This window comes from Harpia harpyja, chromosome 7 (genome assembly GCF_026419915.1).
Source record: "Harpia harpyja isolate bHarHar1 chromosome 7, bHarHar1 primary haplotype, whole genome shotgun sequence".
In the NCBI taxonomy this organism is placed as follows: domain Eukaryota; kingdom Metazoa; phylum Chordata; class Aves; order Accipitriformes; family Accipitridae; genus Harpia; species Harpia harpyja.
The window spans coordinates 53,319,833-53,345,164 of NC_068946.1; the positions used below are offsets into that span (position 1 = coordinate 53,319,833).

A 25,332-nucleotide genomic window follows, 5' to 3' on the forward strand; every position below is an offset into this window, starting at 1 on the left:
AGATGGAAACTCGTTCAACGTCAAAAAACAAAGAGGCGAATAAACAGGTTTTAGTCAAAGAAAATAATAGGGCGGGGGGGGGCGGGGGGGGTGGAAAGTTGAGGACACACTTAAAACCCCGGACCGAGGAGGAGCGGCGGGCAGCGCGGAGCAGCTTCTCCTCCTCTCCCTCCCTCCTGGGAGCAAAGTTTGGGGCTGCGCTGCCGCGGAGGGAGTGGGGGGGGGGGGGACGGGACACCGAGACGGGACCCACGGGGCCGCGCCGGGTGACAGCACCCAGACCCCGTGGCGTGTCCGTGTGTCCCGTTTCCCCCCCCCCCCCCCCGGCTCCTCTCCTCCGCCCCAAAAAAGCGGTTGACACCTCCACCCCGGGGCTGGGAAGGGAGAGGCGGCTCCGCACTCCGCCCCCCCCCCCCCCCCCCCAAGCGCACCGCGCCTGCGGCTGCCGCTCCGCACCCGCTCCGCACCCGCCGTGGCCCGGGGAAGGCGGCCGCTACCCCGGTGGAGCCCCCCCCCCCCCCCGGCGATGTCCTGCCCGGGACGAGTCCGTGTCCCCCCCCCGGGCCGGTCCGGCAGCCCCGAGCCCGGCTGCCAGCCCCGCCGCTCGCACTACGGGCTCCCGTCAGAGCCGGGGGAAATTTGTCAACAATTCTCAACCGCTCTGGTAATGTCATTCCTGGAATCCGCAAGCGATGGATGTAAAGATAGGAAAGCGCCTTGACTTTCCGCTTGGAATACCCGTTCGTCTTTGCAGAGCCCTATTCCTCTTTTCTCGTCCTTCCTCCCCATATGCCCCCCGTTACGCCTCCCACGCTTTCCCCCGCTCCCGAAACACGGGCGACGAGCCGCTGTGCCTTGCTCCTGTCCGAGGAGGCAAGAGCTCCCTTCTCGCCTTTGTGCGCCCATCTATCCAACCCAACCTTCCCGTCAAAGACCCGAAAAATATGCAAGGCTTGCACTGCCGCTGAGAAGCGGGACAAAGTTTAACTTCGCTGTTGGCAGTCGGAGAATAACTCCCAGGCAGGATTCGAGCAAAAGATCTGATTTGCTGAATTCCGCTCTTTGATTTGTATTTGTATGTTATTGCTACTGCTAAGGTTGTTGCCAACCTCAATTAGATCACAAATGAGATCAGTTTAATTCAACTCCCAAACTGTGACCTGACCATGGTCTGAAAGTATTCAAAAACGCATTTTAAGCCTTCCTTTGATTTCAAAAGGAATACTGCATGCTTGGTCATTCATACAAATAACATAAAACGTAATTATGGGATGATTTGGCAGATGACATTCCTGCCAAACGCCGCTCCATGCCAGATACTGTAATGCTATGGCTGCTGTCCTGGTGCTTGAGCGCGCGGCACCCTTGTGTAAGGTGGGAGTAATGGGGTGTGCGCGACGTCGAGGTGTTTAAATGTATTTGGGGAAGCAAACGCAATAGCTACGCCCGCACCGCACTGAACCCCCCAGTCAGAAACTGCTGTATCACTTGGAGGGGAAGAGGATCCGCACTATCGAATCTCCAGGAGGCTGTGACAAAGGGAGCTTGCAGCTTGACACACGGGTAACAACATAGCAAACACCTTTAATTCTGTCATGTCTCATACCCTTTGCTTTATCACACATTTGTGGCTGCTCTAACATTGACACCTACACTTTAAGGAAAAAGAAAAAAAAAAAAAAGAAAGAAAAGAACCCTCGACAACAAAAATCCCCAAATGAAGCAATCTTACTCAAGCTAAAAAAAGAAACACCTGTAAAGTTATTCTGATGCCCAGCAAAAATAACTAACTTATTAAGTCCTCCTTCTAACGGCTCAGAAATAGAGCAGCGAGCAGCTCGCTCGCCCCAAAAAGTTCACCCTGGGGAATGCGAAGCCCCCCGAAAGCTGATGGCTTTCCTTCCAACCCCGGGAGCCCAGAGCGACCCGGGGGAGCCACTCGTACAGGTTTGCCGGCATAACTTCTCAGCTCTTCTGCTGCTGCAGCGCGAATCCTAAATTGACCTTCCCCTCTTAGCAATGCTTGCGAGCTTTCCTAGAGAGGTTTTGGGCTACGTTAGACATGTGGGGGTAGAGCTAGAGCGTGTACGCGTGCGTACGCACCCCCGGATAGATAACCCCTCACTGATGGAAGGGGCTTTCGTGACCATGCCTCGTAGCTCTTCCCGGCCCTCTCTCTGATGGATTGACCCCGAAAGATTCAACTGCCACCAAGTAAAAGATGTGTCAGGTTGAGCGGCTGCTGTGGTTTCAGCAGTGTCACCTCCTCGCCTGTGTGTGTCCCCCCCCAGGCCCGGTACCTGCGGGGCCAGCACGGCCTTCGCCGGGCAAGGCCCCGGTGCGCACAAGGAGTTAACGCTCTTTCCAGCATTACTGGGTAGGTTAATATCACAGCTGCCTGGTAAAGCATTATCCAGCACCTCACTTAACAAAAGCCTGCTTTTGCAAACAGACTCCTACTTTTCCCCAAGTGTCCAAAGGTGTTTACTGAAGTAAATCTGCCTAAATCCTCCATTGCTTGGGTCATGGGGGTGGTTAGGAGGGTGGAAGGTGTAGAGATAATCTCTTTTTGTAAATTCTGTAAATCTTCTGGGAAAAAATCAGGAATCTGTGTCACATGCTTCTGTTCAACTGGTAACATCTCGGTTAGTGTGCTCCTTATGAGTGAAATCTGCCATAGCAGCTACAGGAAAATAAGACATCCCTCCCGCTCCTCATTGTTCAAACTGTTCTTCCCTCTCGAAGTTGCTTTAGCACGTTTAATCTATTTGCTGACGGGGGGGAAAAAACTTGTTAGGATCCTAAAAGTGGCTTCTGGAAAAAAAAAAATAAAAAATGACAGTTTGGTCGGCAGGAGATAGTGTAGTTGAAAACTTGTCACTTGAGATTTCTGCACTACCCCGGTTATTCCAACACCAGCAACTGCATATTACTTTTTACATGTTGCAAATAGAGGCAAACAACACAGGAAATTTTGACAGCTCTGCCTGAAAGGGCTTAAATACTTCTCAGTAAGCAGGATCCAGTTATAAATAAACCTTCTCTTGGTGAGAAAAAAGTGGCTACGACCAAAGACCTCACCGTTTTTTTAAAACCGTCTGATTAAAAGCACAGAAGAGCTTCTGAAGAACAAACAAACAGGCAAATCTGGGGGGGGGGGGGGGCACGACGACAGGGACTGGGGGGGGGGCACAGCCGGAAAATGTACATGAACGTGACTACGAAACCCCACGAGAGAGCCCAGCTAGAGAAACTTCCACAAATCTCGCCTTCCTCCTCCTCCTCCTCCGTGCGCATTTTCTGGTGCCGCCGAGGATTTGCTGAGTTGCTGCTTTTTCCCCCGTTGGGTCGGGGCAGCCCGGGCCGGTCGCCAGCCCGGGGACACCCCCGCGACAAAGCCACCCCCCCATCACCACCATCACCACCACCACCCCCCCCCCAGCCCGCAGCATCGCCACCGCTCCCTGCCCTGCCAGGCGCGAACACACCCAGCCCGACCCTTAACAACAACAAAAAAAAGTAAAAAATAAAAATAGAAAAAAATTAAATATATATTTAAATAAATAGATTTAAATTGGGGAAAGGGCGAATTTTTCCCCCGCTAATCTGCTCGCCGGTGGTGGCCAAGCTTGCCTCACCCCCAGCCACCCCCGCTCCCCAAGGTCATGGTGAGTAAACAATAATAGTAATTAAAACAAAATAATAGGCAGCAGTCAAGAGCTGAGAGTACACACACCTGACCCTAACTATAACAGACTTCTCAGAGTAGAATTTGATCCCTCTCTGACACTTTCTACCTCAAGTGTTAGAGCGAGTGGCCATGAATAGTACAGGCATGCCATCTTGTAACACTATCTGCCTGTCAGAAGAGCCAAGGCTGGGTAGAGCAGGATCTATATAAGGCTTGTAACTAGGGGAAGCCCAACAAACAGCTACAAACACCTAAGTTATTTTACTCAGCCTCCACCCTTCTGCTTTTTCCCCCCTTCTTCTCACTCTCTTTTTTTTTTCTTTTCATCTTGGCTTTCTGTTGCAGAATGCAAATGTAGCCTGCCGGCGGTGAATGGGCTGAATTGTGATTAAGAAGAAGAAGAGCTCCTTTCTTTGTTCTCCCCTCAGGGGATGTTTACTGGGAGAGACACAGCGGATCAGATATGAAAGGCATTCAGGTCAGCATTGATGTGAGCGAAAGTGAAATCATACCTAAGGCATTCAAAAGACCGCCGTGTCAGGGGTTCAGCTAACGGTGCATCTACTGTGTCTTCCCTGTTAGGCACAAAAAAAAAAAAAAAAAAAAAAAAAAGGGAAAAAAAATCTCTCCACAAACAGGCATTTTTTAAAATTACAACAAAAATTATAGAGAGACGGGAAAAAAAAAAAAAAGTTTTCCCTCGCTTTACCTCCCGAGCAGAAGCTACAGGACTTAGTGCTCTTTTCCCTTATGGATCACGGACGGAACAGGTCAACTTGTATTAATTGTAGCTGTTGGGATCAGCATCATTTTTAGGGGGCAATGATCTAGTCTGAAACGTGAACCGTTCTTTTCAGGCGTACCTGCACGTACCGTATCTATGTCTATATGATATCCACACTCATAGGTGTATACGCCTGGATACGTGTATCTCTATATGTGAGTTTCAATAAGCTGCGTGGCTTATTTATTCTGATACGAAACACGAGCAATCGCTTCTTGCCTCCCTCAGAAGCAACTTCAATGATAAAGGACAGTGTGGCATATCAAAACAGCACAGCGCACCTTAAAAAGTAATCTTTTCTTGACTTGGAAACTCCTAGAAACACTTTGCTGAAAGCTCGCAGCGCAAGGGGACGGTAACCACAGGCTTAAGAAGTTGGTACACAGCTATTTAAGTTAAACTGCTTCAAGAAAAAGTCTGGGCATTGTCGGTTTTTTTCATGAAAAATGCTTGATGAAGAAATATTTGGATCTTTTTGTTGTTGTTGTTGTTTTTCTTAAAGTTTATACATCTCACAGGCTAGATACTCTCTCAATAGACTTTCCAAGTGGTTAGCTGACGCTGCTGGCATAAACAGAGAGATGTAAATATATAGGGGGAAAATGGCAAATTACAGTTAAGCATACAAAGAGTTAGGAGGTGGCTGCATTTACAGGGGCTGAAATGAAAATGAAAACGACAAACCGTTCAAAAAAAGCCTACAAAAATTAAGGGACGGGGCTGGATGTCGTGTGCAGTAACCATCCCCACTGTTCTGAATTTGTTTCCACCTTCAGAACCTTAGTTAAAATACATTGTTTCTCTAATGCTCACATCTGCTTTAATGGTGACGTTTAATTCTGAAATATTTTCAACTAGTGTTTCTGCATCACAGATTTCTCTCCTTTTTCTCTATACTCTAAAAAGACAACTAAAGAGCAATCAAAAAGGTGTCTGACTTGGCCATTCAGACAATTGCACCCTTGTGGGAATGCTGGAATGAATGGTACAGTGGACACCCCAGCACTATTGACGTTATAAACATGTAAATGAAACACATTAGGGCAGACAATCAATTGTCTGTGAGCACTGCAAACCTGCACTCCCTTTCTATGTGACAGGCACAAAATAGTGTCTACCTTGGGAAGCCATGGTCTTGGAGAAAAAAAGGACAAAGAGTTCTCTTTCACAGAAGAGAAAATGCACCTTAAAAGCACTGGGATAATGCAGATGCCAAAAACTGTTGTGAGGCGAAGAATTTCCTATTTCTTGGAATGAATGTGGGGCTGCTGTAAAAGAATCAACACCCTTCTTTCCACTCTAAAGGGAGACGCACATTTTTCTTGGGAAATATTACCAGCCTGTCCTGAGAGCTTGCATCTCAGTCTTCCATACATTTTCCCTACCTTGGGCAGTTGGCTATGTATAATTATCGATAATTAACTTGTAATGGTTTCCCTTCCCCCCCCCCCCTTTTCAAATACGGCTTTTCCAGGCATCAAATGTATTTCCTTACAGCAATTAGAAATTCTCCCAAAAGTTTCCTTGCGAAGCATGTGCAATAAGCAAAAGCCAGTAAGCACCGAACGGTCACAAATGGCAAACAGTAAATCAGGCACTGATCTCCAAATTCGCTGGGTTTCTCGAAACTCAGAATAAAATAAATAGATCCGTCTTGACACAGAAAACAACCTCCTCTGCTCCATGCCACAGCTCAGCCTGGACATGAATCTGCACCGAGAAAACGCAGCTAGATAATCATTACGCCCTGGCCACTCGCATTTATTGCATTAATTTTTAATACCTATCTCCAGGTGCTTTTCTGGAGGGAGTGCATTTGTCTCCCTAGCCAGTAACCAACTCTGGAAGTAATCTCCTCGCAACGGATTCCCCCCCCCGCAGAGGTCCCCGGGAAAAGGAGCGCTCCCAGATGCCCGCTCTGCCTTGTGCCACCTGAATTTCACAAAAAGCAGCTTTCCTCCTCACACCCGAGCCTCAGTCTAGCTACCTCCAAACTTCTCCAGGCAGGGAAGACAAGCCTCACTTCCCACTCACTAAAGGCAGCAGGCAGGCTTTTTTTTTTTTTTTTTTTCCCCCTCTTCCCCCCCCCCCCCCTCTTTTGCAAGTGGGAAGCGAAGGAGGTTTTTCCCCCTTCCCCAGCATCCCCGAAAGGAGGGTGGGTGGGTATCTTTTTGGGAAAGGCTCTGAGCAAGTATAATCGTGTCTGCTTGTTTGGTCTGTGTTCTCCCTCGGATCAGACGCCCTGAAAGCATTGAACTTTCTCCCTTTTCTTTACAACTGGAAGCGAGATGGCAAAGGAATCGCAGAGAGCTCTTTACTGAAACTTTGGGGTAAATCAGATCCAACTTTCCCCCCTTCCCCTCCTTCCTGAGGACTTTATTTTTTATTTTTGAAGGGGCGGCGGCGCGGGGGGGGTGGAAAGGAAGGGAAAACACAAAAACCCCAGCCACCCAACAAACGCCAAACCACAACAACAAGGAGAGAGGCGGCTCATCTGCTGAGGCATGGCAGGGCAGGGCACTCGGCCGGCCGGACAGCGGTGACCGCCCGGGGCCCCCGCACCGCTCCGCACCGCTCCGCACCGCTCCGCGTCCCACCGCACCGGCGCTGCGGCCGCCCAGCGCAGCCCCCGCCTCCGCGGGGCGCCCGTGCGGAAAGGGGGCTCGCTGCCCTCTCCTCCTCCACCTCCTCCTCCTTCACCACCTCCTCCTCCTCCTCCTCCTCCTCCTCCTCCTCTTCCTCCTCCTCCTCCTCCTCCTCCTCCTCCTCCTCTGCCGCGACTTCTCTCCCGAGTGAAAGTGCCGCGAAGTGAGTCAGGCGCTGGGAATCATCTGACTGAACTTCCCGGAGCTCCGCCGCATTCCTGGGCTGCCGCTCCGCGCACCTCCCGCCCCCCCCCGCTGCCCCCTCCCCGCTTTCGGGGTCCTCTCCTTCCCATCCTCCATCCTGCTCCCCCCCACGGGGGGGCTCACCCCTCATTGATTCCCATAACACCTCTCCCCCCCCCCCCCGCCTCCACCTCCGCACACCTCTCCTGCACTCCAGCAGCTCTCCTCAACCCCGTTATCTTGGAAAATCCCGAGCTTTTCTTCCTTTCTACCCTATTTAGCTCCGCCGTAATTTTATCCAGCGCCGGTATCTAATCCCGAGCCTTGCCCATCCCCGCACACACGCAGAGACACGCACACAGGCGCGGAGCCCACTGAGGCATTAGTTGGATTACTCTGTTTTGTCCCCGTCTGTAATTTGTATGTGATTGCACTCACACTCCCCCAGCTTCCTTGATGACCCTCTATTTCTTTTTCTTCTTCTTTTTTTTTTTTTGGTGGCTTTTAAATTTTATTTGGGGTCTGCTGCGTTTCTAAGGAATTTCTGTCTGATTTCGATAAGCATCACCGTTTCTGGTGTTATCAGCAAAGACACAAGCTCAGAAGTGACATCTTTTCCACGAATCCAGGAAAGAAGAAAAATCCACTCAGTCCAGATAAATCCTGGGCAATTCCCAACGGGAAAGGCATTGGATACGTGCTTGTCGAGAAAGAGAAAATGAAAAAAAAACCCCAAACACCAACCCCCTAACCAAACCTACCCTCGCTCGTCTACCTGCTTCTCAGAACCAGGACATTTCTCACTCAGAAATGAATGAAAGAAACAAATTACGGAGCACAAAGAGAAAAGAGTGGACAGACAGAAAGTCGAGAATTATTTTTTCCACCCCTGTCTTGGCCAGAGCAAGACACTGAGGGGAGAAGTTAGACCTTCGCTTTACCAGCGCACACACTTGAAGTTTGCAGGATCTTTAAGTGGTTACCTTAAAAATCGCAATTAAACTTTCGACTCCCAAGTGTGGTGGCTTCCCAAGTTAGTGCAGTTCCGTGAAAACACACTTTTGCATGGGAGCAACAAGAATTTCTGCCACCCCGGTCCGTACGTGTTCCCAAAGACCTGGCTGCAGTAACAGGGCGTACAGGCTGCAGTCCTGGTGTCCTGGGCAAACAGAGGCATCCAGCTTTTTTTTTTTTTTTTTCCCCCTTTTTTTTTTTCCGGGGGGGGGTGCGACTCAAATCGTGTTGAGAAAATATTAAACACGTAGACGCATCCCTCATCACAGAGCATGTGATGGTTTTAACACGCTAAACTAATAATCTTGTCTGAAAAAGCGAGGAGGCTGAAGAAGAAGAATAAAACCCCCTCAAACACTCAGAATATTCTTTACTGCAAAAGAGCACTTCTGGATGCGTTGCTTTAAATCTCATTCGCTTTTTCTCTCAAAAATGACTGTTTAACATAAGAAAAAAGGCTACTTGACACAAAGCTTTTGTTATCCAGTTGATCAGCAACGTGCTTTAGATACTTGTAAGGGGAAAAAAGCCCCACAACAGACATTGATTTTAGAAAATCAATAACCAACATTTAATAAAAAGAACAGAGGAAACACAAGAGAGGAGAGGGAAACATTACGTGTAATTTTAATGTCTACTAAATTACCCAGAGATGAGGGGAAGGGGAGGTCTCCTCTGTGAGGACCACCTTAAATAATGACAGACACAAGAGTAAAGGGTGGTGGTGGAGGGGGAGAGACTTTAAAAAAAGATAACAAGGAACGGATCCTTGGGAAGCTGCTCGGAATATATTATTTTAGTTGGGGTTTTTTTTGTAATACTAAGCCAAGCAAATAGATCAAAGACAACACAAAGGGAAAAGCCAGTGTAACATAACGAACAGTTTCTGACTAAAATTCCTCTATCACTCCCCCATATGGCTCGACGCCTCCACCACAACAAGAAAAAGACACACACACACACACTCACACTCACAACCTCGAGAGAGGGAAGGGGAGGGGGGGGCAGGATCATTTGTTTCTAATCAACATTCTCTTGTCTTTGTGTTTTGGGGGGGGGTTTGTTGTTGTTGTTGTCCTCCCCCCCCCCCCTCCTTCGCCACCCCCCCCCACCTCCAGCTCTCCACTTAAATGAAGTAGCTGAGCTCTAAGCGCATGGGTTCAGGTTCACACAAATAATCTTCCTTCCTCCGGCTCCTCGAGAGGAAAGTTGTTGAAAGTGGGGCCGGGATGGCCGTGCGAGGGGCTGCGGGTGGGGAGGGGGAGGCTGGCGGGGGGGGGGGGGGGGGGAGAGACTATCATCAACCGGAGGAGAAAGGAAGAAACTAAGGGAGGGACGGGGAGAGACGGAGAAAGAGAGACCCACACCAGTGAAAGCTGCCAAATGTGAAATCAGCCCAGAACACCGCGTCCCACTGAGCCCCGGCCCTCCGCGGCCGGCGGGCACCGGGGGAGAGGGCAACGATGGACAATTGGGCACCAAACTCATTAGTATTATTAATTATTAGGGAGGAGGAAGTTTCATTTTCGAGTCCCTAACAATAAAAAAAAAAAAAAAAAAAGAGAGAGAGAGAGAGTCGCTAACTCGGTGCCAGCCCGCCTCGGGGTTCTCACGCCGCCGGGTTTATTATTTTCTTTTTTTTTTTTTTTTTTTTTTTTTCCCAGCGACGGCAGCGGGGGCACCGGCTGCCCTCCCGCCCCGCTCTCCTCCGCGCCTCTCCGCGCCTTTCCTCCGCGCCTCCCACCACCCAGCTCCTCTCCAGCTCCTCTCCCCGACCCTGACAGCGCCCAAACCACCCGGGATAAGCGGCGGCCGAACCGGACCGCCACCTCCCCGCCGCTCCCACCGCCCTCCGCCGCCGCGGGGCAGCGGCCCGCCCGCTCCGCGCCCGCGCAACAAACTTTGGGGCGCGGCGGCGGCGCGTTGCTCCCCCCCCCCCCTTCCTCCTTTCTTTTCCTTACACCCCCCCATCCTCCTCATCCACTCCCCCTCCCCAAAACACACACACACCCCCCCCCCTCCTCAACCCTCCGGCGCCCCGCGGCCGCGCAGCCCCCCGCGGGACGACCCCGCCGCCGCGCAGGGCAGGCGGAGGAGCGGCGAGACCCGGGATTTTGGGGCATGGAGGGGGGGGGGGAAGAAGCCGCTGCCTCCCTCCGCCGTCTGGCCGCCCCGGGCGGGCGCCGTCCCCGTCCCGTCCGTCCGTCCGTCCGTCCCCCTCCCCTTCCCTTCCCCGTCCTGCGGCCGGCTTTCCAACCCCCCCCCCCCGCCTCCCTTTTCTCGCCGCGGCGGAGCCGGCCGGAAAAAGTTTGCCTGGGGGGGCGGCTTACCGTTTTTCCTCCGGGGGTTGGCTTGTTTTCGCCTCTTACACCTGGGGCCATCCGCCATGATCTGCTGCTTCATTGATAAGAGTGGATCAGATGGCAGTTCGCATGGACTCGACTCCCTGATTCAGCAGCACGCAGGCTCTATGTAACGACCAAACACAGCAACAATGTGGGCATTGGTATATCCCATTTAAATGCAGGGCGCCAACGGGGACCCGAATTTGCACCCCAAAAAGAACCCATCCACGCACACGGCGAGGTTTGCCGTGCCCGGGGGAGGTGGGACGCAGACGGAGCGGGCTCCCCCCCCCCTTCTCTCTCTCGCTCTCTCCCCAGCCGGGCAGATTTCTTATTTATTTATTTATTTATTTATTTATTTATTTATTTAATTTCGGGCTCGCTCTCTGTGTGTGTGTGTGTCTCTCTGCGTGAGCGTGTGTGTGTGTGTCTCTCTCTCCCTGCGTGTGTGTGTGTATTGCACCAGCAAAGCAGATCAGAGAGAGACAAGAATTACATCTCAAATGAGTCATAACTCATGACCGTATGAGGGAATGCACAGCTTTTACAGTAGGCTGTTTGACTCAATGCTAGGCGGACCGTTTCCTCCTAAAAGTACTTTAATTTGACATTAGAACTTCTTTTCACACGAAATGCTAGCCTTCTCTCCTTCTGCTCCTGCCTTTCTTTCTTTTTCTTTTTTTTTTTTTTTTTTTTTTCCCCCAAAGTGCACTCCAGCAAAGTGATAAGGGGAGAGGGAAACATGGCTCTCCCCTCTCCTTTTGGGGTAAAGCACAGCACGGAGACCTCCCCCTCCCCCTAACAACGAGGAGTGTAATTATAAACCTCTGTCACCTTTTTAGTCAGTTTGACAATATTCAGGGTTTCCCCTGCCCCTTACTTAAACAAAGCTTCAGAGTGTCATTTTTTTTTTTTTCTTCCCAGAAAAGAAACAGAAATCAAAACTACCGCTGTCAGAGTTTTCAGGCTTTCAGTTGGGTTTTGTTTTTTGGTTTTTTTTGGTTGGTTGTTTTTTTTTTTTTTTAAACTTGTAAACTTTTGGACCTGCTGTGTGTGCCTGTGTGCTCGGGCTGTGCAGGAGGCTCTATCTGTCAAAGGGAGAGGGCAGGAGCGTTTGGTTTGCTGCAAGAACGCTCCTGAAACTCAGTCCATCTCGCAGAAGATGCTGTAGCTTTAAAGATGCTTTGACTTGAGGATTAGTTTAAACAGGGGGCTATAAAAGATGTAACAGATGCAAACTGTAAAACAAGGGCAATTAACCCTTGCTCTCCTGAGCAGGATCCCCCCTCTCCTTCGCATCTATTGTCTTCTCCTGCACTGGGGGTTTTACACAAAACCTAAAAAATTATTACCTGCCTCAACAATTTTTAATATTTTTTTTGCAGTAAAGTGGGCTTTTTTTTTTTTTCTCTCCCCCCCCCCCCCCCTCCCTTGTGTCTTTTTACTTTGCTGGAGCTTCACACCAGGACTGAGCAGTGAAGTGTGTTGCTGCTAGGTCTTTTTATTCTGCCTGAACTCTCTTCTCAGACCTTTGCGGTTATAAAACCTGCTTGGCTAAAAAAAAAACCCCAAATAATCTCCGAGCAGGTAAGAAGATGGGAATATTGAGAGAGCGTGTGCGGGGTCAGCGTGTTTACTCACACTCTCCTGCTTGGGATTCCGCCTGGACAGAGTGAATTGCTGGCTCTGTGGATGTGGATGTATGTGGCTGAGGAAGGAAGAGGCTGAGAAACGCGCTAGAAACTTTAGTATTTGCCAGTTATTCCCGATCCTGGAGTGGGCAACGGTGCCATCGCTGCGGCAGATCTACCAGGAGATGTAGCGGAGAGGGGAGGATAGGAACCGAGGCAAGCCCGGACCCTCAGCCTGCCTCGGCAATTGGCGTTTTAATGCAAAACGACCAATGGTGAATTGTTTTAAATGCGTTTCACTACCTTCCCTGCCCTTCAGCCTCCCGCAGAAAGTTGTCAATAATTTTAAACCTGCACATCTCGAGAACGCTTTTCTTCCCAGAGGACCGGCTAGCTTTTTAAAAAAAAAAAAATATATATATATATACACACATATATATATATTTTTTGCTTTTTGGTAAACGACTTTTAAGTTCCAGTCAGTACTTTCACTTCTTGCTTTAGGATCCCAGAAGCTAAGGTGTTACTTCACAAAATAAAATAAAGAAATGAAACTAACTAAGCAGACAAAACAGCAAACTTTCTGTTTGGGGAAACACATCCTTTTGCCGGGGAGCCCTGCCCGGGGCTGGGGCTCCAGCGGTGCCCGGCCGGGCTGGCTCTGCAGGCTCAGGGCGTGCAAAGCATTAACAGGTACCTGCAAACTTTCCGAGCTAAGATGTGAAACCTGAAATAAAAAGAGCAGGAGGTGGGTGGGGGGATGTTTGTTTGGGGGTTGGTGGGGTTTTTTTGGTTTTTTTGGTGGTGGTTTTTTTTTTTTTTTTTTTTTAGGAGGATGAAGTCCCTTCCTAGCACTAAAACTTTTTGCTGCTGCGTTGTAAAAGGTACCTCCCGTACCTGGCTGACAGGTAAGGGGAGCAGGGGTGGTGGTGGCACAGCCCCGAGCGCCCCGAAACTGCTCGCCCCTTCCCGGAGCCGTACCGGAGTGACTTCAGGTTTCGGTTAAAAAAAGAAAAAAAAAAAAAAAAGAAAAAAAAAAGAAAAGAGGTTTTTCGCCCCAAGTATAAACAAGCCAGAAAGAAGCCAACACGCTTAAAAAATGAAATACTATCGAAATTAAATAAGCCCGCTAGTGCGTGAGGTGGTGCGAGAAAAAAGAAGGGGAGGAAAAAAAAAAAGGGGGGAGAAAATGGAATTAAATTCCGAACCTACCTGCGAAGTCTTGTTTGTAGTTTTGGCCAGAAATGGTGAGAAGAAAAAGCATGAAGAAGCCGCGAAGTGGAGGAGAAAAGGTGAAGGGAGATGCAGCTCCTGGAGAAATTGTAAAAAGCCTTGCAAAGAGTTGTCGGAAGGACCGTTATTCCTGCTGGGCAGGTTAGGACTGATCTCTTTCTGCCACTCCAGGAAACACAAACCTGGGGACGGACTGACGTGTTACGCCTCTTCTAATGACATTTTTTTCTTTTTCTTTTCTGTAGGAGCGAGAGGAGAGACCCTGAAACACACGCCACCTATCTTTGTGGGGAGGGATAATTGAAGAGCACCAAACGTGAGCATCATGTGGAAACGTGATCGCCAAGTTTCTCTCTGGGAAAGGATCTGGGATAGATTATACCTTGAAGTCTCCGCGAACGCTTTAGCGGCAGAAATGCAATTCCACCTCCTCCCGCCCGCCCCCCCCCCCCCCCCCGCCCCGCGCCCGCCCCCCGCCCCGCCGCTCCGCGCTTTTTCCGCGCTTTTCCGCGCTCCGACGCTTTCAACCCTGCGGAAACTCAGCGCGGCTCGGCATCCCCCCCCCCCCCAACCAAAAAAAAAACACCACCCCCCCGGGGGGGGGGGCTGCATCCCTCTGCCCAGCGGCGGGGGCAGAGGATGCAGCCGAGGCCGGCGGGGGGGGGGTACCCCCCCCCCCGCCGGCCTCGGCTGCATCCTCTGCCCCCCCCCACTCGGGGGGGGTGCGTGTCTTGGCCCCCCCCCGGCTGCATCCCCTTCCCTCCCCCAGGCGGAATCCCCCGCCCCCAGGCGAGCTCTGTGCCGGACCCCCCCCCAGCAGGATCCCGCCGGATCCTCTGCCCCCAAGCTGGATCCCTGCCGGTTCCCCCCCCCTTCCTCCTCCTCCTCCTCCTCCTCCTCCTCCATCCCCGGGTGGGATCCCTTTCCCCCCCCCGCCCCACGGCGGGATCCCGCCCGTGGAGCCGGCTGGGGGCCGCATCCTGCGGACCGAGCCCCGCACCGTCCCGGTTCCCAGCCCCTCTCGGAGCTGTTGCGGAGGGGAAAACTTACCCTAACATAATGCCTAGAAACTAAACTCTGTTCGGGCACTGCAAATAAGCTCCTGGCTGACTCCTGCTCGTTTTGGTGCTGTTTTATTTTTATCCTTAAGGCGTTTCTTTTGGGGCATTTCCCCCCCCCCCCCCCTTTCATTTCAGCACTCATCCAGGTTATTTGAATAGTCAGCTAAATCTGATGAAAAAAAAAAAAAAAAAGCAACCGTGCTGAGATCTTACAGTCTATCTGTTTTGTTCACAGATATGGATCAGGGGTGAGATGGGCTCTCTTCCTGGCTCTGCTCTCCCTTGGAAGTAGCTGGATGGGCAGAGGGACAGTGCGGACGAGTAACGCGTGGGACTGAACTTCAGGGAGGTTACAAGTTTTTCACCTTTTTCAAGTATTAAAATTAAAATAAAATTACATATAGAAAAAAAAAAAGCAAAAAAAAAAAAAAAGAAGCCCAGACTCCACCTTTGCACTGAAGGGATTGGTTATGCAAATATGGAAGGGGTTTCCTGGCAAATACAGCTTTCTACTGTATGGTTAATTAAATCATCACTCAAAAGCCTTCCAATGTGACGCTTCTGTCGTAATCCAATCAGGTTACGTAGGTCCTAAACAAGAAAGATATTTTCCACATCTGGAAGTCAGCAATTTAGCAAGTACTGCACATTATTAACCAATTCAGAGCCCGCTTCCCAGGGGGATTTCTTTTTTTTTTTTTTTTTTTTTTTTTTGAAGTTTAAGTGTTCTTAACCAACGCTCTGCTGTTTTGTTAATCAAAAAGCTGGTTTACACTGCACGTAATTGAGAACTAATACCGAAGTAAGTAAAGGCAGCCCGAGCTGGGGATGCTGAGCGAAGGCGTTTATCTGCAAAGGGGGCTGATAGGGCTGAGCCCCGATCCGCTCATGCCCAACTCCCAGCACAACCCGCAGCCGTTTCTGCCTCTAAAAGAGCTCGAAAGAATCTCAACGCAAAGATAAACTTCACATCTCGCCTACCCGTACGGTCCTTTTCCGAAGGTAAACGTGGAGCTGCCCAAAGGGCTGTGTTAAAGAGCTGCGAAACAATTTCCCTCCTTTGACAAGAGTTAAATCTATTACAGCACTTTTCTTCCTTTTTTTTTTTTTTCCCTCCCCCTCCTGAAGAAAACTGAAACAAATGGTACGCTGATCCGACACTATACTTTTACTTACATTAAGCTAAGATAAACTGCTCTTGAACTGCGCGTTGAACGTGTGCCTAAAGCAAGAACTGGAATGCGAGCAGTAGGCACGAACGATTGCACTCCAAAACGCTCCTGACCAGAGAACACCTTTCTGACCATTAAGCATCGCAAAGGAAGGAAGGGGGACCCCCCCACCCCCCCCCCCCGGCAATGTGTTTTTGCAGCTCATCGGAGATTTTTTTTTTATTATTATTTTTTTTTTCTTTTTTGGGCGTCTCTTAGTGATATCTGCCCTGCCAGTTAGATGGGACCGGGTGCCCCTCTGTGATGGGGGGGGGGGGGAAGGCAGAACAGGCGGGGGGGGCTCCTCGGCAGGGCGCAGCGGCTCTGGGGGGGGGGACCCGACCCCCCCCCCGCTTTGGGGCTGGGGGGGATCGGAGAAATAACCCCCCAAATCCTCCTCCCTCCCCCCCCCGGTGTCCCCCCCCCTCCAAAAGCGAGCTGCAGGTCCGGGAGCAGCAGGCGGAGGGGGGGGGGAAAGCAGGCAGCGCCCTGCCTGCACCCTGCCTGAGCGGGGGCCCGGCCAGCCTGGCAGCCACGGAGCGGCTTAAAGCAAATCTGCCTGCCACTGAAATCCGTAATTATGCAAAGGTGGGAACAAGGATCTTTAATTTTTTTTTTATTCTTATTTTTATTTTTTTATTTTTTTCCCCTGGGACGAGTTAGCTTGGCTCTGCTAAAAGTTTTGTTGCCACTGTTCGCTAAATGCCAACATTATTTTCTTGCAGGATGCATGACTTGTCCGTGCCTAAATATACCTGTAGATACAGAGACGTATCACACACACACACACACAAAGTGATGATATCTTAATGAAATATATAGCACAGGGCAAATATCCTGAAATCAGATTCAAGTATTATTAATTTGAATTAGATCCTCTCAGATCCAGAAGACACTGCCTATAAATCAAGGGCAGTCTGGCAATTCCTTAAAGAGCTAAACTGAATTTAGATGCATATGATAAAAAGAAAGAAAAAGAAAAAAGTGAATGCTAATTACTGACTCGCTCGATTTCCAATCACCCACGTTTTATATGAGAAAAAGGAAAAAACAAAACCCAACCAACAAGTTCTCAAAATAAATTAATCCCGTTACAAACGCCTTACATATTCTTCATACATTTCTAGATTACAAAATGAGAGGATGAACCGGAGATTAAGAGAAGCTGCAGCCTAACCTGCAATAGGCAGGAGCACCGTCGATGTTATATCATTAAAATATGTATCTGCAGCTCCACTAAAAAACAAACCCTCAGACCGTGTGATGATGCTCAAGGGCTTTAAGGAACATGTTGGTATTGCCAGATAATCCCTATTCATAATTTTGCAGACTGTTCTTGCAGCCCTCAATCTCACAGTTTCTCCAGCTCTGAAGTGCCTCAGCAGGGCTTGCATCGGAGCGATAAACTGCTCTGATCTTTGCCGGATGGCATAACACCCAACCTTATTAGATGTTATTTTAACGTGGTATATGGGGTAGGTTTTTTTGGTTTGGGGGTTGGGTTTTTTTTTTAATTTTTGGACACTGGACATAAACATTTAGCAATCGGCTAAGCCCTTCTGAGATGGAATTTAACCTTAATCCAGGCGATGATTTCCTGCCCGGCTCTGAACTAATAACGGGCGTGCAGCTTCTTTAGGAGATGGAAATAATGACGGCCTATAGATCCTGCCTTTATTGGGGTGGTGCTGGCAGCCCGGCTCACGGCCCCTTCACGGTCAGCATCCCCACGCAGAGCCTAGGCCTCTCTCTATTTTAAACTTTTGCAAATACGATCCCCCCCCACCCCATCAGTTTAAAACCAAACAGACCCAAAATATCCTCACAAACCCCAGCTCTCTCCTTGCGTAAGGCACCCAGCGCTGTGGCTTGGAGATGGTTTTAAGGGCAGTTCTCCGGGTGCGGGTTTTCCCTCTTTTCCTCAAGTTTTCCTACATGGAAATGCAGAGAGGTGAGATGGGGGCAGCAGGGTGGTCCTGATACAAACCTGCCCGAGCGATGCCTGCTGCCTCCTCCTCCTCAGTGGGTTTCCCTTGGTCCACCAAAACCCATCGTGGTGGAGATAGTCCCCCTGGAGATAACCACATGTCCCCCCCACCGTCCCCGAGTGGGGCTGTAGAGCCAGCCAGGGGCAAACTCTGCTCCCAACAGCTCATTACCATGAGAAAGGGAGAGCACCCCCCCACTAAGACCCCCCCGGACAGCCGGGTGTGATGGGCAGGGAAGGGGACCAGCCACCAAGGGGCCCTGGATGACCTGGGCCTTCTGTCGAGACCTTCTGCCATCATGGCTTTGTGGGGACCTGGTGACACGGGCTGGTGGGATGATTCACGGCCTCACTTATTTCGTTGTGTTTGGTTTTTCCCCGGCACAGGATGAGTAACGGGGATCACGATTTCTTGCCCGTGTGGAAGGAGGAAAATGGGAGGGCTAGCAGCGAAGATGCTCTAGCTGATAGGTTTTGACTAATACGTTTTAGAGGCTGGTGAAGACAGAGGTTCAACACCTCGAAAAACATGTTAGCTGCTCTGAGGCTTTTAGAATCATAGAATCGTTTAGGTTGGAAAAGACCTTTAAGATCATCGAGTCCAACCGTCATTTACTTTGGGTCCTTCATAGCTAGGGCTCTCCAGTATTTTCCCCAAAGTGTGGAATCCTTCCTGCATTAGGGATTAACCATCCCCATGTAGGGGACCCAGATGAGATGTGCCCACTTGCAGCTGAGCCTGGGGAGAGCATCCTTCCCCGCAGCCCTGCTCCGTCGGGGCAGCGGCTCCTGCAGGATCGGGGCTCCCCGTGGGTGCCGGCTGCTTCTCATGCACAGATCTCTGGGGTGCAGAAGCTGCCCTCGCCTTGGGAAAAAATTGGGAGGTTGCAAAAAAACCCAAGCCCGAATCAGACAAACAAAAAAAAAAATGCTGGGGGGATTATTTTCTGCAGTCACCTGCGGTAGTAGAAGATGAGACAGGCTGGAATAATTCTTCTGAGCGGAGAAGGCCCCATGTGGCCCCAAGATGCTGCTGGATACTTTTGCTCGATACAGGTGTCCCTATGAACTAAGGTTTAGAGAGCAAAGCTTTTTTTTTTTTCTTTTTTGTCATTTACACATGGAGGAGAGGAAAAAGGGTCAGGGAACAACTCTCCCCCCACCCGCTGATGGGGTATTTGGGAAGAAACCTTTTGAATCAACATTCCCAAAGTTTTCAAGTTCCTCTGCGGAAGACCCATGTAGGGATAGGATACGAGCCAAAAGCAAGGGAAAAGATTGTCTGGCTTTAATTTATCTATCCCTGGGCACTTCTAACAAGCAGATCGCACTGTAATATTTAATCTCGTGCGAGTCCCTGCACGTTAAAAGTGAATCTCCCTCATATATTTTTGTTAATTTTGTCAGTTATAAAGTCGCTTCTGGTGGCCTAAAGCTGCTCAGCTCCCATCCGCAACGTACGTCTCTCTGTCTGTGGTAGGAGAAAAGCATCCACAGGACCCAAACCCCCTTCTCACGCCGAGCAGAGAGGAGCGAGCGGCTCCGGCTGCTGGGAGAGGTGACGGCGGGTCGGTGGGCGAGCATCCTCCGTCCGCTGTCCCGCACCGTGAGATGGAGATGTTTTTTCTTCTCTTCTGGGATCGATGTTGAAGTTTGGACCCATTTCTTGGCTCGGTTGGCAGTGATTAAAATTCGTGGCTCACTTTTGTTTATAGTTGGTTGTTTACTTTGTTGAATTTTTAAAAACTTGTTAGAATGCAATTGAACACAGATTCAACAGTATTTAGGCTTGAAAAATAAAGATGCATTAGAAAGATGCCTATTATGCTTCAGAATTATTAATTGACATTTTTATGATGAATAATTAATCATTTGAATAATTTTCGTATCTCTGATCTGAACACATATTTGCATATCTAATGTCTGATTTTAAATGTGGTTTCTTTAGTTGCATTCTCCCAGGACAAAGACATGAAGTAAGTAACATCCTAATGCAAAACTTTTTTTCTTTGCAGTTGTAAAGTATGTTTATTGAAATGTAAGTTTCTATCTAGTTATGAAGCTGTTAATAATCTATGCATGGCATATATGCATTAATAAGACCGTGAATCTTCTGGATGTGAGAACATCTAGGCCTCATTTTCTTAAATACAGCGGTAAGGTCTCCTGCAACACACACACACGTTACTTAAAACCGTGTGGGGTTAAGCTAGGAAACCATAAAGAAATATCTCAGATAGGCCGTGTTCCTTCTTGTTTATATGACACTTAGCGAGAAGACCAAAGGTTGTTTCAATTATTTGAGGTGTTTAAAATATCGAGAAGTTTTTATATAAATTTTTACCGTGTCCTCCCTGTGAGACAACATCAGTATTTTCTTGTTATATTTTAATACGCCTAAATCATAGTCGTCGAGACCCTGCCTCGCTCATAGCTGGTGGCAATAAAGGAACAACATAAGCTGCAGATCAGTTATAAGTTGGTCAGCAAATAGGTGCAAGTAATGGTGATTGTTGTGCAACCCTGCTCGGCGTTGGGTTGATAGGAGCACAGCTCAGCCACATGGGGAACAGAAAGGAGGAAGGGGCAGCTGGACAAAACCAGAACCCAAAAGGTATTAAAAAAAAAAATAAAATAAAGCAATTAAAGGACTAGCCTCTGCTCCACTCCCTTCGACCACTGGTTAATTATTGTAGTAGCACTGCCCAACCAGGACCTGAGGAGTTGCCTTTGCTTATGCCAGGTCTGGAGTTGATTTATTAAGAAATGAAAGCTTTTAAGAACTTTTATTTAGTGGTACATTGAAATGTACAGGGGGCCCAACTATTCTGAGTAAAGGCTACTGGCTCCTTGTTGTCATACTGAGGAACCAGGGTGATAGATGCTCTAGAAAAACCTTAAATTGATGCAGTACTATTTACGTTTAGCAGATTAAAGAAATGACACCAAAACAGAGGCACAAATACATGGTAGTGTTTAAATTTGCTTAGTGCCATTTATATAGGAAAGACAGTACATGCGAAACGTAAAATTAAAATAAAACTTTTAATCTTTTTTTTTCCCCACACCAGCTAGTAAAAAATACGCCCCAAAGATACTTTTTTTTTTTTACGGTGGAAGTATATTATATAGACTATGGTAATCTAGTGGGCAATATCTGACAGACAGATACTGTATAAAGAAACTGTGAAATGTAGTTCTCAGAACAGGCTGAAGTTATATTGAATAGGATGTTTAGCAGTTGCATATGCTCAGTGATAACAGATTTTTTTTTTTTTTCCTTTTCTTTTCTTTTTTTTTTTTCTAGGGGGGGTTGAAGTTGTAATAGCAAGAGCGGTAAACTTGAGCAACACTTGCAGCACGGAGGGCCCAGCTCTGAGCCCGGTGCCCGGACCTGCCATCGCTTTCGCCATCAGGGTGGTGGTGGCAACGGCAGCGAGCTCTCTGCAAAAGGACGAGGTGGGAATTGGGGGTTAAACCTCTGCTTTTTGGTTCTAAAAGCGGGAGAGAAAGCAAACAGCCCCGAGATGCACCCACACTTGTTTGCAAAGGGAGAGAGCCCTTTTGGGGTTGGGGTCACCCCTTTGCCGTGGGCAGCAGGAGCGGCAGCAGCGCTGGGGTGAAGGCATCTGGCGCCGAGAACATCGGCCAAAGCCCCTTGGATGTTGTTGTGCCTTCGTGAGGCCGATGGATGGCTTTGTGGTGGATTTAGTAACATGGAAAATGGAGATTTTTTGTTTTGTTTTACCCAGGCTGAACAGTGAATATAAATCACATAACTACAGAGTAGCCCCTGTTCTACTTATTTGGGACTAGATCAAATTTACTTTTCCCTGGTTTTCTCAGTGTCTCGCTATTTTTCTCACTGGCCACTGACTAAGCTAATAGAGGTGAAATTACCAGCAGGGAATTTGGGTGCAAAGCTAACCTTTTGATGGCCATCCAAAAGTTTCAGAGTCGGTCGATTGCCCCAATTATTTCTTATCACCACCCTGGGGAAAACATTTTCTTCTCTCTGTGGCTTCGGGAGATATATTTTAAAATGTACAGAAACACAGGGTTACAAAGATATTTAGAAAAACCCACATGATTTGAAACAATTAGATACTGCAGCGTAATTTTCAAAGAAATTCCATGTGTACAGAATTGCCCAATATCTGGAAAATTGCTGCTGTTCTGCTGACTGTATTAGAGATGAAGAGAAGCAGAGGCACACGTCCCACTGACCGTTGCACACCTAAGCTGCAGATTTACCCACGAACTGGCAGACATGCCCTTCGTCAGGGGTGGCATCGGACTTGCCAGTTCTTCTGTTTGCCTCCCTCCGACTATCAGCATCATCTCCAGCTCGTCTGTGGATGGAGGCTTGGCCAACTGGCCCCTTTCCAAGCCCAAATCTTAGACTCTGGGTTATTAGAGCTGTCAAAAACAGGAGAGCGCTTTTTTTTCCTTGCCATGAAAGTTTTCTCCACGTTCTCACTCCCTCCCCAATTTATGTTTTAAAAATGTTTCCTGGGAAATTTTCTGACACCTCTCTGGGTCACTTGCTCCGTGGCATTCCAGGTCGGTGTCGCATTAAAGGTACCGGCATTTGAACAAGTCGTTTCCCCACACAGATAGTGTTAGGTGTATGTACGCTCTTACCAATGCTTCTAACTATATCGCTTAAAACTTGCTCCAGGCAGCATCTAAACTATTTTAAAACCTTACCATCCTTTTTTAACACACATCAGCTATCCTGCTTCAAATCTCTGACAAGGATGTGAAAACCGCAGTGTCAGAACAACTGCTGCTCTCTTCTTGGATTCTGACAAGCAACCTTCAACCTGAAACCCTCTAAAAATGGCTATTTTTGTCTCTTTTTTTTTTTTTTTTAAATTCAGAAGCGACTATATTGACTGTATTCCTTTCCCTTGTTCTGACAGGTTGGAAATAGGTGCAAAAAATGCATGAGGCAGAATATGGCAATACTGTTTGGTGTTCACCCAGTGGGTCCACCTGCCAAAGGGCTTACCACAAGGAGGTTGTGAATGGCTGTGATTTCCCAAATTCTGGGCTAGGGAGGAGGCAAAATGGTCTCTAGAATAATTTTGGCAATGTGGATTGGGTTGCTGTGATGTCCTTGGCTCTCAGGAGTCACGAACTGCAACGCCAAGTGCCTGTCATCTCCCGTGCCATAATTTGACTGAGCCATGTCCCCACAAGTACAGACGTTTGCATGGATCCAGCACACTGCACATATTAGGAGAGTGATATTCATGATTTGGCCTTTAATTTTGCATGTGGTACGGGCAGCAGATACCACCAAAGCCAGCGGAGATGTGAACAGGCCCACCGTGCTCCCCAGAAGATGCCAAGAGATGAGGGGCAGGGAACGGGACATTACAACCCCTGCGCTGGGGTGGCTGGTCCTGGGTGGAGAGGTTGGACTTGGTGGCAGTCATTCTGATGGCATTCTGATTCCTTCTGCCTACCACTGGCCTTTGCAGGAGCGTAAACTGGACCGAACATTGCTGCCCAAAGGGTGAAAGTAAAATCAGTGAGATGACCCAGGGTTTGCTGTGGAGGTTGCTTTGATGGTTGTGGGACCTGGTGGAGAGGTTCAGGGCAGCAAAGGCAACCCCGGATGAATTTAATAGCTCATCTGTCCCGATGACTTTGCTGGGGTGGGTCACTATGTGCAAGAACTCTTTCCCTAGCAAGCAGGGAAAGGGTGGAAGTGGTGGAGCCCAGGCAAAAGAAAACAAACCCAACCGTGGCACAGCCTTGGATATCTGCTGTTGGGGCAGGTGAGTGCCTGGGTTAGCTCCTGTACCACCACCCACCCACCTACCCGCTATGCCTGGCAGTGCTCTCTTTGCCTATGCCAAAGCCTGCCTGGTGGTGGCACTCATTTTGGGGAGGACTGGAGCTATCAAGTGAGGTCCGTGTCCAGAATTTGGGGGATAACATTTCAGAGGTAAGGATCAAGGTGTGAAAAGCCACACCTGATATTTAAGCGTTGGAAAGTGGACATGGTTAGAGGCGGGAGCAGTGGAGAAAGCGGTGCTGGTCTACGCACAAGGCAGGCAAGCTCTCCCTCGTGCCTCGTGGTGAGCAGGGAGAAATATAGAGCAGAGACTGAAAATACTGCAAATATTTGTTCTCGTTGTCAGATGTTTCTATAAAATCAGTTGTTACTGAATCACCGCTGAAGTTACTGAGCATTTAAATAAGCAGCGAGTGAGAAAAGCTAAGTCTAATTATATGTTTCATGCCATTTACAGAGGTTTCCAGGGGATTTTCTTTTAATAAAAGTGCAGTGCATCAAAAAGAATAAATCCTACAATTTTGTTATTTACAAATCAGCTGCTTCTGCCTCAAGCCGACAGACTTATCCTCCATCTTACACCCTTCTTTCCACCCAAAATGCACCCAGTACATTGACATTTCTACTAATACTCTTCAAGTAGCTACATACTATTTTATGCTCCTTATGTCGGTAAGCAAATGGATCAGAAGAAAATCATCACAAAAGCATAAAAAAAATATTCTTAAAGAAAGATACAGAGAAAAAACCCACAATGTTGGAAAACGTGCCACATAACTGTTTTCCAGATGAGGAGAACAAGTGTCTTTTACATCCCTGCCCACCAATTCCTGAAGATTTCAAATCGGAAGCCTGGCTGGAGGTATGATGTAATCAGTTAGTTAAAATGATTTACTCACATAAAATATAAAACCTTTTTGATGATTAATTTTTATCCCCTTCACATTTTTTTCACCGCCACAACCGCTCTGCCCCTTTCTGACTCCAGATTATTTAGCAGTTGACTCTTGCGTTCGGAGCGTTGCATATCAATCCCCAGGACCAAAACATGCCACTAATATTTTCTCTGCCCCGTTATCTATCGATGCAGCACCTAACCCTGCAGCCCTCATCTGTGCTTGAGAGAGGAGCGAGTCGTACCGAATCAGGCCCATAACTTGCTCTTTGTTGAGGTTACCCTCCCTTTAGAGTTGAAGAAAAAAATGAGAAAACCAAGAGGCCGCATTCGTTCTTGTCCAGCTTGGCTGCTCTCATGACATAGGAGCATGCCGATTGCTTTGGTAATTAAAACGCCACGTGCAAAGGATACCAGAAAAACAGAGGAATGAAAATAAGATGGTTTCTCTCAAGTGTGAACGTACCATGGATGCATTACACAGGCTATGCGCGCTTTATGGAGGTCTTAGACTTGCCTTGCAACAGCCCTGCCATTCCAGGATGGGCCTCTTTCCTGAGCAGACGCCATCCGTCGAGCCAAATTGTATGATTGTTTTGTGATATGGATATATGTGGACTGGGGACTGAATTAAGGACATTAAACTTAATTTCCTTAAGACATGAGCCAGATTTTAATATTGCAGCTGTCCAGAGGTGAAAGGGTAATGAGGACATGAGGAATTCCTGGACGGGAAAGGGACACTTGGCCCAACAAGTCTGTCCCCCTTCAAGTTTATTACCACACACCTCCCCGCGTTGTCGATATATCCTCCAGCCCTGTCTGCCTATATAAACATGTCTG

General features: G+C 48.6%; 1 protein-coding gene and 2 long non-coding RNA genes across 6 annotated transcripts in view; 1 reads left to right on the forward strand and 2 right to left on the reverse strand.

The window, feature by feature from the left end:
- Positions 1-13,739, reverse strand: part of ZEB2 (zinc finger E-box binding homeobox 2) — a 115,705-nt gene extending 101,966 nt beyond the window's left edge. For 2 of the 4 annotated variants that reach the window (XM_052792296.1, XM_052792294.1), the window contains exons 1-2: positions 13,506-13,739; positions 10,648-10,785 (exon numbers count right to left, since the gene is read on the reverse strand). In XM_052792296.1, coding sequence (XP_052648256.1) covers positions 10,648-10,720 — 73 coding nt within the window. In that variant the 5' untranslated portion in view covers positions 10,721-10,785; positions 13,506-13,739. Of the gene's footprint in view, positions 1-10,647; positions 10,786-12,303; positions 12,708-13,505 lie in introns of those variants that run through there. The other 2 variants (XM_052792295.1, XM_052792297.1) reach the window with 2 other exon arrangements.
- Positions 1,856-9,411, reverse strand: LOC128144029 (uncharacterized). Its single transcript, XR_008235959.1, has 2 exons — positions 7,505-9,411; positions 1,856-2,814 (listed from the first exon to the last, which is right to left on the reverse strand). It is a non-coding gene; the product is annotated as an uncharacterized LOC128144029 (long non-coding RNA).
- Positions 13,546-15,921, forward strand: LOC128144028 (uncharacterized). The gene is made up of 3 exons (XR_008235958.1): positions 13,546-13,667; positions 13,772-13,842; positions 14,823-15,921. It is a non-coding gene; the product is annotated as an uncharacterized LOC128144028 (long non-coding RNA).
- Positions 15,922-25,332: the final 9,411 nt, after the last annotated feature.